Source organism: Montipora capricornis, chromosome 2, assembly GCF_036669925.1.
Source record: "Montipora capricornis isolate CH-2021 chromosome 2, ASM3666992v2, whole genome shotgun sequence".
In the NCBI taxonomy this organism is placed as follows: Eukaryota; Metazoa; Cnidaria; class Anthozoa; order Scleractinia; family Acroporidae; genus Montipora; species Montipora capricornis.
Genome location: NC_090884.1, coordinates 27,973,286 through 27,988,213, shown reverse-complemented (window position 1 = coordinate 27,988,213; position 14,928 = coordinate 27,973,286). Strand labels below are relative to the sequence as shown.

The 14,928-nt window shown below is 42.5% G+C and overlaps 3 protein-coding genes across 4 annotated transcripts in view; 2 read left to right on the top strand and 1 right to left on the bottom strand.

Moving 5' to 3' along the window:
• The window catches only part of LOC138039234 (uncharacterized), a 29,757-nt gene extending 19,780 nt beyond the window's left edge, over nt 1-9,977 (bottom strand). The window contains exons 1-4 of one of the 2 annotated variants that reach the window (XR_011130388.1): nt 8,623-9,977; nt 7,735-7,794; nt 6,309-6,361; nt 5,338-5,482 (exon numbers count right to left, since the gene is read on the bottom strand). Coding sequence is in view for 1 of the 2 variants with exons in the window: in XM_068885440.1 (XP_068741541.1) it covers nt 5,338-5,482; nt 6,309-6,361; nt 7,735-7,794; nt 8,623-9,864 (1,500 nt within the window). In the remaining variant the exon portion in view is untranslated. The remainder of the gene's footprint in view (nt 1-5,337; nt 5,483-6,308; nt 6,362-7,734; nt 7,795-8,622) is intronic. The other variant, XM_068885440.1, reaches the window with a different exon arrangement.
• Nucleotides 1,538-3,992, top strand: LOC138039236 (uncharacterized). Its single transcript, XM_068885442.1, has 2 exons — nt 1,538-2,607; nt 2,811-3,992. Exons 1-2 carry the CDS (start codon nt 1,675-1,677, stop codon nt 3,846-3,848), a joined length of 1,971 nt encoding a protein of 656 aa, XP_068741543.1. The 5' UTR covers nt 1,538-1,674; the 3' UTR covers nt 3,849-3,992.
• A 246-nt stretch (nt 9,978-10,223) lies between the features above and the next one.
• LOC138037896 (zinc finger protein 474-like) lies at nt 10,224-13,477 on the top strand. The gene is given in 4 exon segments (XM_068883749.1): nt 10,224-10,360; nt 10,911-11,888; nt 11,890-12,019; nt 12,022-13,477. Coding segments are annotated over 3 exon segments (1,548 nt in total). The 5' UTR covers nt 10,224-10,360; nt 10,911-10,940; the 3' UTR covers nt 12,492-13,477.
• Nucleotides 13,478-14,928: the final 1,451 nt, after the last annotated feature.

Here is a 14,928-nt window from a genome sequence, read left to right as displayed (position 1 = left end):
GAACGGGCTTTCCGCCTTCCCTTTCAAGCTCGTCGACCTCAGGTAGGCTTTCTCCTCTTGTCGTACCTACTTTTGTATCTACTTTTAACGCTCCGGTCCCGGCAATCGTCTCGTCTTCGGGGCAGGCTTTAAGTGGCGTTTCTGCTCATTTGCCGCCATCCATTGCACCGCTGTCTATTGTGAACTCGTTGGCGGATCAGCCGTTCGTCGTGGGCCCGGGCTACTCTCCCGTTCCTGCCAAGCTCGTTACGCAAATCCGTGGCGGAAAATTCGTTGACTTGTCGGAACTTTTAGCGGCGAATTTGGTCAGCTCAGAGACCGAGCCTCAGTTAATGCTCGATGGGCGTTTGGTTTTATCAGCTCCCCCGAAGAAACCTCGTCGGCGTATCGAGGATATCACCACTTGGACGGAAGCCTTCACGGTGTACTCGCTTGTCCTAACGTCGTTTTTCCCTCATCGTTGGAAAGATTTAACGTTGTACAAGTTGTTAATCTTGCGGATTTCTCGCCAGTTTAGCGGACGGGTTTGGCTTGCTTACGATAAAGCTTTTCGCGAACACGCTGCGGCGACTCGGTTGGCCGATTGGTCGACCATGAACGCACAGCTCTTCACTTTTCACGCCGGTGGTGCTTCTCCTCGCAGCCCCAACCTCGGCACGTCGCCGGATTCCTCTGAACCAGTGGGTTCCAGCTCTTCGAGGATCCCTTGTATGTCCTGGAACAAGGGAAGGTGCACCGCCCCTTATACGATTTGCCGCTATTATCATCGTTGCAGCACGTGTGGCGGCGCCCATCGTTCTGTATCATGCAGTTCTAGACCAGAACGTAAGCAGGAGAGTTCTGTCAGGCGCAGATCTCGGTCTCCAGCATTTAGTGCCTCAGCTGGCCAAAAAGCACGGCGTCAGTAACGATTGGCTCCAAGAAGTTTTCCCCTTCTCAGAACTTTGGAACATGTTGCGCGTACTTCGTTCATTATGTAGTTAGTCATTATGTAGTTAGTCGATTGCTCAGTTAGTAGTTATGTAGTTAGTCGATTGCTCAGTTAGTAGTTATGTAGTTAGTCGATTGCTCAGTTTGCTCAGTTAGTCGATTGTTCAGTTTTATTAGAATTTTTCATGGTTTTCTTTGCTTGCCCCTGTTGTGCTCTGGGCTTGTTGAATTAAACTTTTCTCACTGTTGCTGTATTGCTGCCCTTACTTCAGGAGGGGGGGGGGGGGGGTAGGGTCGTTAGCGGGGAATTACCATCTCTCATTCTGTTTCCTTCCAGTCTCCAACCCCTTGCCCCCGGTGTCCGTGGTTAGCCCTCTAAAGCCTGAAGTGTTCGCTGCCAAGTTGTCCCAACATCCGGACCAACATCTTGTCGCCTTTGTCTTGGACGGCCTCAGGAATGGCTTTCGCCTGGGATTTCAGCATTCCAAGAAATTAAAATCAGCTAAGTCAAACAAGGCCTCTGCTAATCAACACTCCGAGGTCATTGACCGCTACTTGGCTAACGAGGTCTCCCTTGGGAGGGTTGCAGGACCTTTTTCCTCCCCACCTTTCCCTCATTTGCACGTTAGCAGCTTTGGAGTTATCCCTAAAAAGGGTCAACCAGGCAAGTGGAGGCTCATAGTGGACCTGTCATCCCCTGGTGGGCTAAGTGTTAATGATGGCATTGACCCTGACGAGTTTACCATGCAATACATCACGGTTGATCAGATCATTCGTATGATCTCAAGCTATGGCTTAGGTGCCCTGATTGCTAAATTCGATGTTGAGGCAGCCTACCGCAACATAGCTGTCCATCCATCTGATCGATATCTCTTGGGTATGAGATGGCGGAAGCACTATTATGTTGATTTAGCGTTACCATTTGGCCTCCGCTCTGCTCCTTATATTTTCAATTCTGTGGCGGACATGGTGGAGTGGATTCTCCTACATACACACAATGTTTCTGCGCTGTTACATTATTTAGACGATTTTATTACTGCAGGACCGCCAGATACTAACCAATGTGCTGAGAACTTAGCCACTTCCATAGCTGTTTGCCGTTCCTTAGGACTTCCACTCCACCCGGATAAGTGCATTGGCCCGTCCACGCGTTTAGTTGTTTTGGGCATTGAGTTAGACTCAGTGGCTCAGGTGGCCTGCCTCCCCTCGGACAAGCTCCTTGCTTTACAGGTGCTGCTGCAGTCGTGGCAGAATCGTCGCTGGTGTACTCGGCGCGAACTGGAGTCCCTCATTGGCCACTTACATCATGCCGCCAAGGTCGTGTGGCCCGGTCGTACCTTCCTGCGTCGTATGATCAATCTGCTCCAGTGTTTTCGTAAACGGGACCATCCAATCCGCCTGAATTCTGAATTTCACCTGGATCTTCAGTGGTGGCTTCAGTTTTTGTCCTCTTGGCATGGCGTCTATTTTTGGTTGTTTCCCGGCATGTCGGCCACCCCTGACCTCGAAGTTACATCGGACGCATCCGGTTCCCTTGGCTTTGGTGCTTACTTCAATGGGGAGTGGTTCAGCGGCGCATGGGTTTCTTCTCAAGCCTCTCACTCTATCGCCTATAAAGAGTTGTTCCCGATTATCATTGCCGCTCATGTTTGGGGGCCCCACTTCGCCAGGCGCCATGTTCTGTTTCGCACCGACAATGAGGCCGTGGTTTATATCCTCAACTCTAGAACATCCAGGATTCCCGTGTTAATGCGCTTGCTTCGCCATCTTCTCGCCTCAGCGGCTCGTTTCAATTTCTCCTTTGCCTCTCAGCATGTTCCGGGGGTTCATAATTGCATTGCTGACGCTTTGTCCCGCTTTCATTGGCAGGAGTTCCGGAGGTTAGCACCCCAGGCTCAGTCGCTTCCAGTGTCCATTCCACCTCATCTCCTGGAAGAATTGATTGGCTCTCATTAGAGCGGCAGTGCCAGTTCCTGTTAGCCCATGGTTTGGCTGACTCCACCCGGAGATCTTACGCATCTGGCCAGAGGAAATTTGTCAACTTCTGTGCGCATTTGGGCAAGTTGCATCCCAGTGGCTCCCCGTGCCCCACCGATGAATGGACATTGTGCCTCTTTGCCACTTTTCTGGCGGGATCGGTTCAGCACTCTTCGATTAAAGTTTACCTTTCAGCAGTTCGTGCCCTGCATATCGAAGAAGGCTTCCCAGACCCTCTGGTGAACTGTCTACGTTTGCAGCGAGTTCTTCGTGGGATCAAACGGACCCAAGGTTCCCCTGAGGCTCAGCGCCTTCCTATTACGGATCACATTTTGATGATCATCTTTAGGTCTTTGGATTTATCAATTTTCGACCACTGCATGTTTTGGGCCGCCTGCAACCTAGCATATTTCGGCTTCCTCCGATCTGCTGAATTTACTGTTCCTAATTTGGCTAGTTTCACCCCGGCACTCCACTTAAGTGTCGGTGACATTTCGGTAGACTCTGACGCCAATCCTTCCTGCCTGCGCGTGCGGATTAAAGCCTCCAAGACTGACCCTTTTCGGAAAGGCTGCTTTGTCCACATTGGCCGGGGACGCTTTCCTCTGTGCGCCCTTCAAGCTGTTTTGGCCTATTTGGCTGTGAGAGGGAACTCGGGTGGCCCTCTCTTTCTTTTCCAGGATGGTCGGCCCCTAACTCGCGCTGTCCTCACTGCTCGTCTCAGAGAAATCCTTGCTGGAGCGGGTGTGTCGGGCAATTTCTCCAGTCACAGTTTTCGCATTGGTGCGGCCACGGTGGCAGCTCGCAACGGCATCCCCGATCACCTTATTCAGGCCTTGGGTCGTTGGTGTAGTTCAGCTTACCAGTCGTACATTCGCACTCCATCCGAGTCATTGGCTTCCCTCTCTTCTCATCTCGCGTCTGGCTCAGTTGGCTCGTGACCCAGGTATACGTGGGAATTCATGCGGATCACAGGAAATCATGCGGATTGCAGGAAATCAAGCGGACCAGTCCTCTTCCGTTTTTTAGGGTCGCTTGTGGCTCGCTTGCGCCTGCCTGCGGTGTCTGGCCAGGACTCCTTTAATCAATCGGGAAGTCCTTGGCAATTTCCTCGATGAGTTCCTACCTCAGGCAGAACCTTCTTCATGCCTCGCAGCCGGAGGAGCCATGGCGGCCCTTGCTTTAGTGCCTCCTTTTCACCTTGCCTCGGTTAGCAGACTTCTCAGTCTTATTTCATGATCAGCTTCACGGTACTCGGGTAAGTGTCGTCCAGTGTCGTGTCTTGAGCTGGGGGTGGGTGCTTGTGTGAGTTTGGGTGGTGGCGCAGGTTCCACGTCATCCCTGTTCGCGGCCCCTTCGCCTTCCAAGCACCCTTGGGGTGGTCTTTGGGTGGTGGCCGCTCGCAGAGTTGCCGTGGAGGCCTGTGTGCTCTGCTCATGGCCTGTGGCTCAAGCCTCGTTGCTCGCCCCGGAATCGCCGCCCACTTTGGCAGGCACCATCTCCAAGCTCGTCCATTGGCGATGAGTTTAAATGTGGCTAAATGTAATTTAGGCTAAGTTAAAATCAAGCCAATGCTGGTCAGCGGTGGTCTGGGAATCAGGCGCATTGAGGTGACATACGGGGTTTCTCGATTCGCACGTGCTGGTCGTTTCTGCTGTGTGAGGTGCTGTTTGTTTCAAGCAACAAGCGTTCAGTTGTTCCGCTTTTTTCCCCTTCCCTTCCCTCCCTCATTGGTGGATTCGGTAAGTATAGGGTTTGTAAGTATCTCCACTGACTTGGTCATTGTGACGGTGCCTGGTGGGTGGTGGCCGCTCGCAGAGTTGCTGTGGAGGCCTGTGTGCTCTGCTCGTGGCCTGTGGCTCAAGCCTCGTTGCTCGCCCCGGAATCGCCGCCCACTTTGGCAGGCACCATCTCCAAGCTCGTCCATTGGCGATGAGTTTAATCTGTACAAATCCTAAGCTGTAAAACTCAAGTGGTTTACTAAATTGAATTACTGAGTGACAGAGGTAGAGTGAGCTAGTAAAATAACTACCCATTAATAAACAAAGAAAAGCAATGAAGTCCAAAAAAACATGCACAGTTTGCCATGTCTGCAGCAGGTGAAAAAAATAATGTGATATCAGATTGCAACAATAAAATTAATGTCTCTCAATCAACATACTTGATGCACAACAGTAAACATCCATGGTGAAGAGGGACCACAATACCTCTCAATAAATCTACGTTTTGATTTTAACAAAGGTTATTTTAAATTAATGTGATTTTTAAAATCTCAAATAATAACTTACAATGTGATGGCGCATTTTCCACTGGCCACCGAAAATACAACTTACAACACATTAAGGTGAGAATACAAGTTACATGACTGCATACCACGAGATCTTGAAGGCAAGCAAGTAAAACAAACCTTTAAATTTGGACAAAAATTACCTCTTTTCCTGCATCAACAAAGAGGGATTTTAAATTCTTGTCAAGCCAGCGCAGAAATGGCCGGAAATGCAGCTTCATGTTTCCCTGGTTACATCCCATTTGTTCTTGCTGTGTTGTATACTCTTGAATTCTTTGAGTTACGAAGCTTGAACAGATAAAAAATATAACTGTTCAAAAGTTATCAAAGAAACTTGATCGACAAATTTAAAGCAAATTTAATATTAAAGACGGTGGCTTTGCATTCACACCAGTATGTCTTACGGTTGTATAATTTTATCTGACATTCAAAAATCATTAATAATTACAGGGACAGGCGTAGCTCATTCGGTAGTGCGCGGCCTTCTAAGTTGGAGGTGGCCAGGTTTGATCCCAGTCTCATTCCCTTGATGTCTGTTTTGACTTTCCTCTTATCCATATAACTGTAGCTTGGAATACCAGTAAAACAGAGCATTGACAGAGGAAGGGCGGGTAAAAGTTGCGCATCGAGGGCCACAAGTTCATCAATAACTCTAGTTGACTGTAATATGTTACCCTCCTTAAAATAAGGACCATTACCTTTAATTATTCATGCATGAAACAGCCTATCAGGTCGCTAATAAAATGAGGCTCATGCATGTGTATGGGCCTTTAATTAAAAAACTGATAAAACACCCCTCTTTAGAATTCTTTATATGAAGCATACTAATAAGGCATAGCTTGTTTTTCTTGCATGCTAATGTTCTTCTCTCACAATTGGAACCTTTGCTCAGAATTCAGAGGGCTGACTTTTGGTAGAATTTTTTTGAAGCCATTCAATAAACTCACAGTTTGACGTGTTTTAATGGGTCTAAAACCAACAGTTTTGCTTGTTTATTACACAGTACTTCATTTTATAATAGAAATATACATATAGATCTTTTTCTATCTACTCATTTCTCAATCTTGATTACTGTTGATTAACCACAATAATATTGAGTAAAAAATAATCTCACATGATGATGTTTTGAGGAAGGTCTTGTTCTTCAGACAATGATGCACTAAAAATCTAAAATGACAAAAAGTCTTATGAGTTGAGAAATGCAATTGAGGAAAGGATCACAATAAAAATTATTACTTACAAATAGCACAGTCAAATGACTGCTGAGATGACAGGTAAATGAACTCTGACAGAGTGACTTATGGTGATTCCCAGGTTTTGCATTGCTCAACCCTACTGCACAGAATTTCTTGCATCACTGGCACATTAGCTTGTGTACATTGATAAAATGGCTCATTTTCACTGACACCAAGCTTAATCTGTCAAAGGATGGCTATTTTCTCCTGAACGAGTACAGGGAGCCCCATTATTTATTTCATATTTTTGCCAAGAATGGTGTTTTCATGGAGCAGCAAAAATCTATGGCCAGTTTTTCAGTTTTTAAAATTGTGCGGAAGGAGCCATTATGAGTCGAACAGCCCATGCTCGAGTTAAATCTATTTTGGACTGTGCTCACAAAAGCATTCAAATACATTTTTTAGGTACGGTATGTACGTGAATTAACCATAGAATGACACCAGGCTCTGCGTCATATCATGGATCACATTGTCTAAAATCAAGTTAATTTGTACAACATCGTGGATGCGCCCCAATTGTCTCACTTCGATAGCCATATTCATCAGCATCATATCGTGGAAATGAGCATGGTGATCCTCCATTTTCATTACATTTTTATCAGCTCCTTGACGTCTTACAACAGTGTGTGAAGTGTCATCGGAAATCTAAGACTTTCTATTTCTAGGAAATCCCCTATATTTCTTACAGTATAAGATTTATTTCCATAATATGGCATGCGAATACTGCTATTGGCTAATGGCTATGGCTGTGACAGCTGCCTTGACTGTTACTATCTCTCCATGTACTAACTCCCCCTCTCCAACTGACATTTTGCCTCTTTCCAAAACAAACTCCACACATGACATTACAATGAAGTCTAATGCGGTCGGACTCTGCACACACGTCACTTTATGGAAAATAATATTGTTGATTCCTCGACTGAGTGACTGACTGTTGTACTGCATGTTGAGCTAAACAACTAATAATTGTTATATGAGCTTGAATACTGCATGAAAGAAAAATATAAAAGGCAGATCTAACTATGCAGTTGGCGTAATCCAAACTAAGTTAAACAATGTCTAACTTACATTTACCTGACATGAAACAGATGTATTATGAACATTATGACCATGAACGTTGGTCAATGTATTGGTCAACATGTCACTCAATAGTTGATTGGCAGCTGGCCAACTGGTGACCAACGACCAATGGACACGTCAGCTGATGCGTTGGAACTATTGGATGTTATCATTTACCAGTGACTCACAGTATGTCAACCAAAACTAAAAATCAATGAAAATCAACGTACATATATATATACTCACATGCAATGGATAATCATCTGGGAAGCTGACAGTCAGAAATACTGTTTCAATTTTAAATGGCTGTTTGTATAAAAAAAAAAAAAACATCATGTGCCGATGTATCTCAACAAGTGCAGCTACAGTCATAGACAATTCCAGTGATCATGTGGGCTATCTTATCCAATATGTTATCTCAACAAGTGCAGCTACAGTTATTGACAATTGCAGTGATCATGTGGGCTAGGAAATTTACACCTTATTCCAAAATAGCCTCTGTTTTAGTATTTTTTTGCTTAATTACAAATTAGCTTCCTGGGAGAATACCCTCCAGAGAGGGTATACCTTTACCTTTAGCCCTTGTTGTCTCATTCAAGGCTTATTATATTCTTTTGAACTTATAGCTTAAGAACGCGGCAACAGTGGCTAATTTGCAAACAAAAAAAAGAATTCTAAAATGGAGGCCATTTTGGAATAAGATGTATGGAAGTGAGATTTCAGTGTCTTCGTTTTGATACAGATCTCTCTACTTTTCTTTTTATCAAGAGGAGGCTGCATGCTCAAGAACAGGTTATCACTCAATCTTCATGCAGATGATTAGTGAGTTCAGGTATCATCATGGCGCAGAAGTGAGATCAAATGCCTCCCACCAATGTGCCATGTGTTCAATTAGCAAACTTAACGAACTAAACGGCAATAGTAATCATCATTAAAACAATGCTAAATTGCTTGCTTAAGGTCTTGTCATAGGGTCGAGGTGTCAAATTTTAAAATATTCTTATTTTGCCACAAACTACATTCAAGAAGCATTGAAATGAAGTTAATTTCATTCTCATGGCATAAATACAGATCAAATAAGAATGTTTCAAAAACCTAACACCTAGAACCTCTGACGAGACCTGAACTGCCTACCCAGTCAGGATCAGTTGGTTTGAATTCAACTTTGTACACAGAGTTCTCCTTGATTTCATAGTAACCATTTTTGCCCCCAAAGCGTCTCTTGAGCTGCTGTATCTCTGTCAATCGAAGTCTCTTTGGCTCTGCAAAAATGGCATCTGCAAGGGTGTAGGTACCTCTAAGATTGGAAGTATTGGTTTTATGTGTATTGGGCTTTTTAGCCTCCCACTCCTTGTGTCTTCTTGCATGGTCAACATTGGAGATTGTACCTTTCGTGTGACCTTTTTCATCTTCCTTTATAGGGACAGAGGGCTCCATTCTGTGTTTTTTATCAGCTGTCTCACAGCCATCAAAAGCTATTGGAAGATGGGTTTCAGCCCGTTGGGCTGCTTTGAGTGAACATAGGTCCCTTTGTCCATTATCAGCTACCATTTCTTTTATTTTACTGCCTGTATCCCTTGTACAGCTGAGGGACTGTTTCCCTTGTATTGCTTCATATTTGCTTCTGTTCTGTCTTATTGTAAAGCCCTCTTTGGAGTCTTTGCCTCTTTTAAAGCATGGTGAATCTCGGTTGTTTTCATTACGTTTTTGCTTAGAATGCTTGTCTGATTGAGTGAATCGCGATCTTTGCTCGTTTGTCCTGGAATTGGTGACATTAACATCTTGCACATGCAATATTGCAACTTGTTCATTAACAGTTAATTGTTTCTCAAACTCCAATTGTGGATCGCTAACAAAGGTTGGCTGATTGGTTTTATGACAAGGACTGTTACGGAATCCAGAGAATGGTGTAACAACATCTTCCCAATGATGAGGTGTTCGTTTCTTTTCTTTCGAATTCACATGTCTATCATATGCATGCAGGTTTTGTCTTAATTTACCAGGAATTTTGCCATGACCAGAAGCTTTGTTGTCACACAGGTATCCATTATCGTTCATTCCGTGGAAAAATGGGCATTTACTTCCTCTTAAACAGCCTCGCTTCCCACTAAAGAACTTACAAGCAACTGTTTGTCTATCAAGCTTCAGAGGAGTCTCTAACTTTTCGTCCTGTTCTTTTTCTGCATGTACATAGTGATCTGTTGAAGATCGTTTAACATTTCCTGCGCGTATTTGACAACCCTCGTCTAGGGCATTCATTGACGCATCAGAGAGTTCTTTGGCGTGAACGAATCGACACGTATCTCCCAATCTGCACCCTTTTTTGGTCTCAAAGAATCTACACTTTGCTATTGCACCACCAGCATTCTCCGCCATCTTGTTTACACTGGATGCGCAGCGCTGGGAACGAGAGTTAATTATTGCCTGTAATCTCACTTCCGGTCAGAATTTCTTGTTTACACTTGAACAGTTTTTCGCGAAATGAGTGATTGTACTATTTTTTTGTTACCTCAGCAGCGCAGCTGTTTTCAAAGAATCTCCGTATCCAGGAAACCAACCCACTTTCCTTTTGTGTCTCCAAACGATTCGATATTTGGGTAGGAGTATATACAACGCAGTTTTTCAAGTAGAAGAGGATTTTTCCGCAGTGACCTCATTCAAGTGAATTTCTTCGCGTCCCCTATGGACACAGAATAATACTTTGCAGTTATAAATAGGTCAGGTGATACGACAGCTGCTTAGTTCGTTCGGATCTCCCGGTGAAGCGTTGGCAACAAGGAACCTTAAACACGAAAACCTTCCACCGCTACCACCAAAAAGAACACCAGTTCGAACGGTTTTTAAAGGTGGCTAAAGTACGTACTGTAACCAGGTAAGTTTTATAAGTTTTCATTCAATTTTAACACGATTTCGGAATAGTTTCAAGCACAAACGGCAGAAACTTAACTCGTTAATTCTTATTATACAACGCCGTTAAGCGAGTATGTTCGGTTCGCTGATTGAAATAATTATGTGCACGAACGTCAGACCATTATCGCAAATTTTCTGTCTCTAGTGTTTGTTTCGTGAGGTCAAATATTTGTTGTTCCCTCTTAAGAGAGTGGTCAAAATTGTCTGCAGTTGTAGTACACATGACGTGCGACGCCGAAGTTTCAAGCTTTGATGTTGTCAATTAAAGAAATTCCTCGCCATGTTCGGTTTGAAATACTAAATTTTGTGGTATAGTTGGTTTGTTGTTGACAAGCTGATACAAGGACTTGTTTGTTCTTCCTTGAAACTGGATTGACGAGAATATCGTGATTACTTTTCCACTTGAATGGCGGTCACACAAAATTACCCCGTTGAGAGGCATTACATTAAGCTTCCAGATTTTTTACTCAAGGTGAAGATTCCCACACAACGTAAATTTGCTCTTTCCACAGATCTGAAATTAGTTTGACGTTCCTCTCGGCATGCCAAAACCGAACACAGTCCTTTGTTACATTTGTGGGAGGGAGTTTACTTCGCACTCCATCAATGTCCATGAACGACAATGCGCAAAAAGATGGGAAATGGCCAAACAAAGAGAAAAAGATGTGGCTAAGGAACAACCGAGAAGGAAATCATCACACGAGCAAAGGAAACGAAGAGTTCTTCCCGATGTGCCAACTATAAATAGAAACCAAAGTTTGAGTTTGGATGACATAAGGGCCTCTTCCAAGTCGGCCGTGACGTCGCAAAAAAGACCCAGTATTGTAACTGTTAAGGATATTGAGCTGGGACAAAGGTTGATTAAAGAGCGTTCAAAGCCTCTGGCTACCTGTGATACTATACAGCTGTTAAAACAAGGAACAGTTGACAAAGCAGATGATCCTTCTAATTCGTTTGAGACCATGTCATTGGAGAAGGCAGAGGTGGAGTCACATTCCTCGGCTGAACAAAACACTTCAGATGATGATGACATAGACGAGTGCAGTGTGTCAACCTACACAGTCTCTGAAGATGCAAAAGATCAAAGCAGTGATGAGTACACTCTGCTGGCAAATAAAGTGCTGAATGGCAACCACTTGAATTTGGATCAACAAATTAGAGGCAGCTCACTGGAATCCCTCACAAGCTCATCTGATTCACAGGGAACCCCTAGAGAAACTGAAAGGGAAAGGTCCTTGTCTTTGTCTAAAAGTAATCCAAACTTGACAGTCTGTTATATCTGTGGAAGGGAATATGGATCCAAGTCTCTAAAAATTCATGAGCCCCAATGCCTTAAGAAGTGGCGCCTCGCTAACCCTAAGCGTTCCCGTAGTCCATGCACACGCGGGCTTCAAACAGCAATCACCAAAGCAGGATCAGCCTCTTCTTTGATTCATCATGTGAATACATCTCCACGCAACTCAACTTTCTCTCCCCTAGAGAAACAGAGTTAAAACGCGATCTGCATCTTGTGAAAGCCTTGTGGACAGAAGTAACTACATGCCCAAAGCAGTCAAGGGCATTCATCAAATGCCAAGAATGATACTTTGTTATCTTTGTGGGAAGCAGTTCACTGCACACTCCCTCCAATCCATGAAAAGCAATGCCTCAAAAAATGGGATGCTCAGAAAAAGTTAGAGGAGGCAGAGAAACTACAGAAAGAAAAGCAATCAAAGAAACGACACTCTGTACACCTGCCCGTTACAATAAAAATTGACCATGCTGTTGAGGAAAACAACAACAACAACAAAGAAATGCCACTTAGAAGTGGGAGTTATGGAGATCTGCTGTCACCAGAGACAACATATCTCAGCAAAGACTCCTGCTCAGTGGATGAAACACAACTGAAGAAAAGTTGTACACCAAGCAAGCCAGCTTTAGTTGTTTGTTATCTCTGTGGTAGAGAATATGGTTCAGCATCAATCTCTATCCACGAGAAACAGTGTCATAAGAAGTGGCAGGAAAATGAAGCAAAGAAAGTAAAAGACAGGCCGAAAACAAGTAGAGACAAAAAGATTGGCTCAAAGCAAAGGCCAAAATCCTTTGTCCTGTGAAGTCTCTTCTTTGTTTCCATCACATCTTTGTTGTTCAAAGCATGGGTGACTTTGTTGGTTGATAAGTAACTACCATGATGTTCTAAATTATTACTCACGAAGGATGTAATGAAAATGTCTCATGGCGTTATATCTGAGACTTTACCTCTCATTTCTCTATCCTCTTTGCTTGATTTTCTCTGTCAAAATGTATGACATATCAAAAAATTAAAGCTAAATGCAGACGTTAAATTACTGGTAAATAAATGACAATTTAAGTCAGTGTATTTAATTTAGTTACTTATTCCCAGGAACAGTTTGCCAAGCTTTGAACAACTGAAGACTTCACATGAAATTTTAACTAGCTTTTCATTCAAATTGACACTGTAATTTAATATTTTTGACTATTTTCAGAAACCAACATTTTAAAAACAAAGCAGTTGATCTGTAGTTTTCATTTGTTTCTCCAGTGATAGTTTTGTTTCAATTTAATGCACCCAGTAAGTCTTTGGTGAGTACTTTCTTAATAGTATTTGTATTTCAGTGACAATTAACAAAGCTGTCTATTATAGAAAGAGTAAATTATTATTATTTATATTCCTGTCCCTTGAAGTGGAACAATGGTTGTAGACTTCAAACAGCAAGTGTCAGAAGGGGACTTGTAGAAGAGATGAGGAACAAACATTGTAATTTGCAATATTTTAGTCTTGTTTCCAATTTTAACTCCAGTAATCTTCTATCATAATTTATTATTTCAATTTGGAGGAATGTATCAGCTCTCTGTTTTCAATTTCACAGCTTTTATTGCATGTACTTTCTTCTTGGTTTTTTTTCTTGTCAATCAGTGACTAGGGGCTGCATGTTTTATTTCAAACTCTTGCAATCCAGAAAGTATTATTTTATTTTTATAAAGCTACCGGTGTTTAATTCTCAGGTTCAGTAGTAATGCCAACAAGATTTCATAGTTAAGACACATTTTTTTTTGCATAAACCAAACAAGTATGCAATCATTTACACTGTTTTCAGTCTCATAGTTTTAGACGATGTAATAATTATTTATAACAACAAATATTTAATATGACTTGCTGCTCAGAAATATGAATTTTAAATTATTTGTTATAAATTTTCTCTCAAAAGCTTTACAACATGTGTTTTAACCTTCAAAAAGCTTGGTTTTATAGGCTTCTCTTATCATCTCAAGGTTGGACCAAATAAGCACATTATGGGGTAATGAGGGAAAAACATCACGGATAACCCTGCATGAAGCTTCACTACATCTCAGCTCTAGTCCAACGCGATGCACAAGTGCCTAATTACCAGGAAACCAAACTGACATAATTCCCCCAACTAATGTGCCCCAGATATTCAAGTAAGGCAATTAATAATTATTGTGAAGCAAATACATGCATCTTGCACTTGCAAGAAAACATGTACAAGAAAAACAGAAAATTGGTTTTGGTTTAGCCTCTGATTTGCTTAGAATATGGTTCAATGTTTAAATCAATCAAGCTAGGCATAACGATGCAATTAAATTAAGTAAATGGTGAATTTAATTCCAGAAAAACTTCAAATTGCCCTAGTACACAGTATCTTCACAGACCAGGGGACATCCATGTTGTGATAATGTCAGTTGTACCTAAACTCTTTCAACAAAGGACTGAGTAATTATTTTTTTGGTTCCATACGAGACACAATAATAATTATTGCTTAAGGATGGTGCCTACTAATTGAAAGGTATTTTGCACGGTTACTGACTATGCGGGAAAAGCAGATCTTAACAAGTGTTATTGAAATCCAAAAAGAAAATGGGGGTAACCATGCATTTTTCAAAGATAATTAATCAACAATATTTGTAAAAAGCTTTAAAATATAAAGCAATGCATGGCGTTCTTTTCCAAATTCAAGCTTACTTATCTCTGAAAAAGGCGTGGTTACCTCCAATTTTCTTTTTGATACCAAGAGCACTTGCTAAGTTCTGCGTTATCTGCATAGTTTTGAACCACGCAAAAAATATCCCTGTATTAATAAGCACCGCTGATAGGAAATCTGAGTATCTCGAGGTGCGCAGAACGTATGCGCAATAACAATAGTAGGCACCGTCCTTAAGATGTTGCAAAAGTGGTTAAGGGCTACAATTTAACTGGAAAAAAATTCTCTGGAACAGATTCAGAGCCACTTTCATAAAAATTAATGTTGGAAAGTTAGGGTGGCTCTGAATCTGCTCCAGAGAATTTTTTCACTTTAGTTGGGCTTGCTTATCCCTTTCCAGCAATAAAAAAAATGGAAGTCACTCAGTTCATTGTTGAGATTAAAAGACAAAATAACGGGCATTTTCTAAATGGCTCTTTTGTTGCCATGGTAACCTAATACATCAAAGAAAGAGTGCATTCTTGTAAGCAATGATTGTTTTTCATTTGGCACCATAAGATTGCCACGACGCGATAACAGTGTTAATTTA

What these genes read in the sequence shown, in the direction of transcription:
- LOC138039236 (XM_068885442.1), top strand. Translation starts at nt 1,675, where the DNA reads ATGCAATACATCACGGTTGATCAGATCATTCGTATGATCTCAAGCTAT. An exon ending in CCCACTTCGCCAGGCGCCAT is followed by an intron (nt 2,608 to 2,810) that starts GTTCTGTTTCGC and finishes GGAGTTCCGGAG; the next exon opens with GTTAGCACCCCAGGCTCAGT.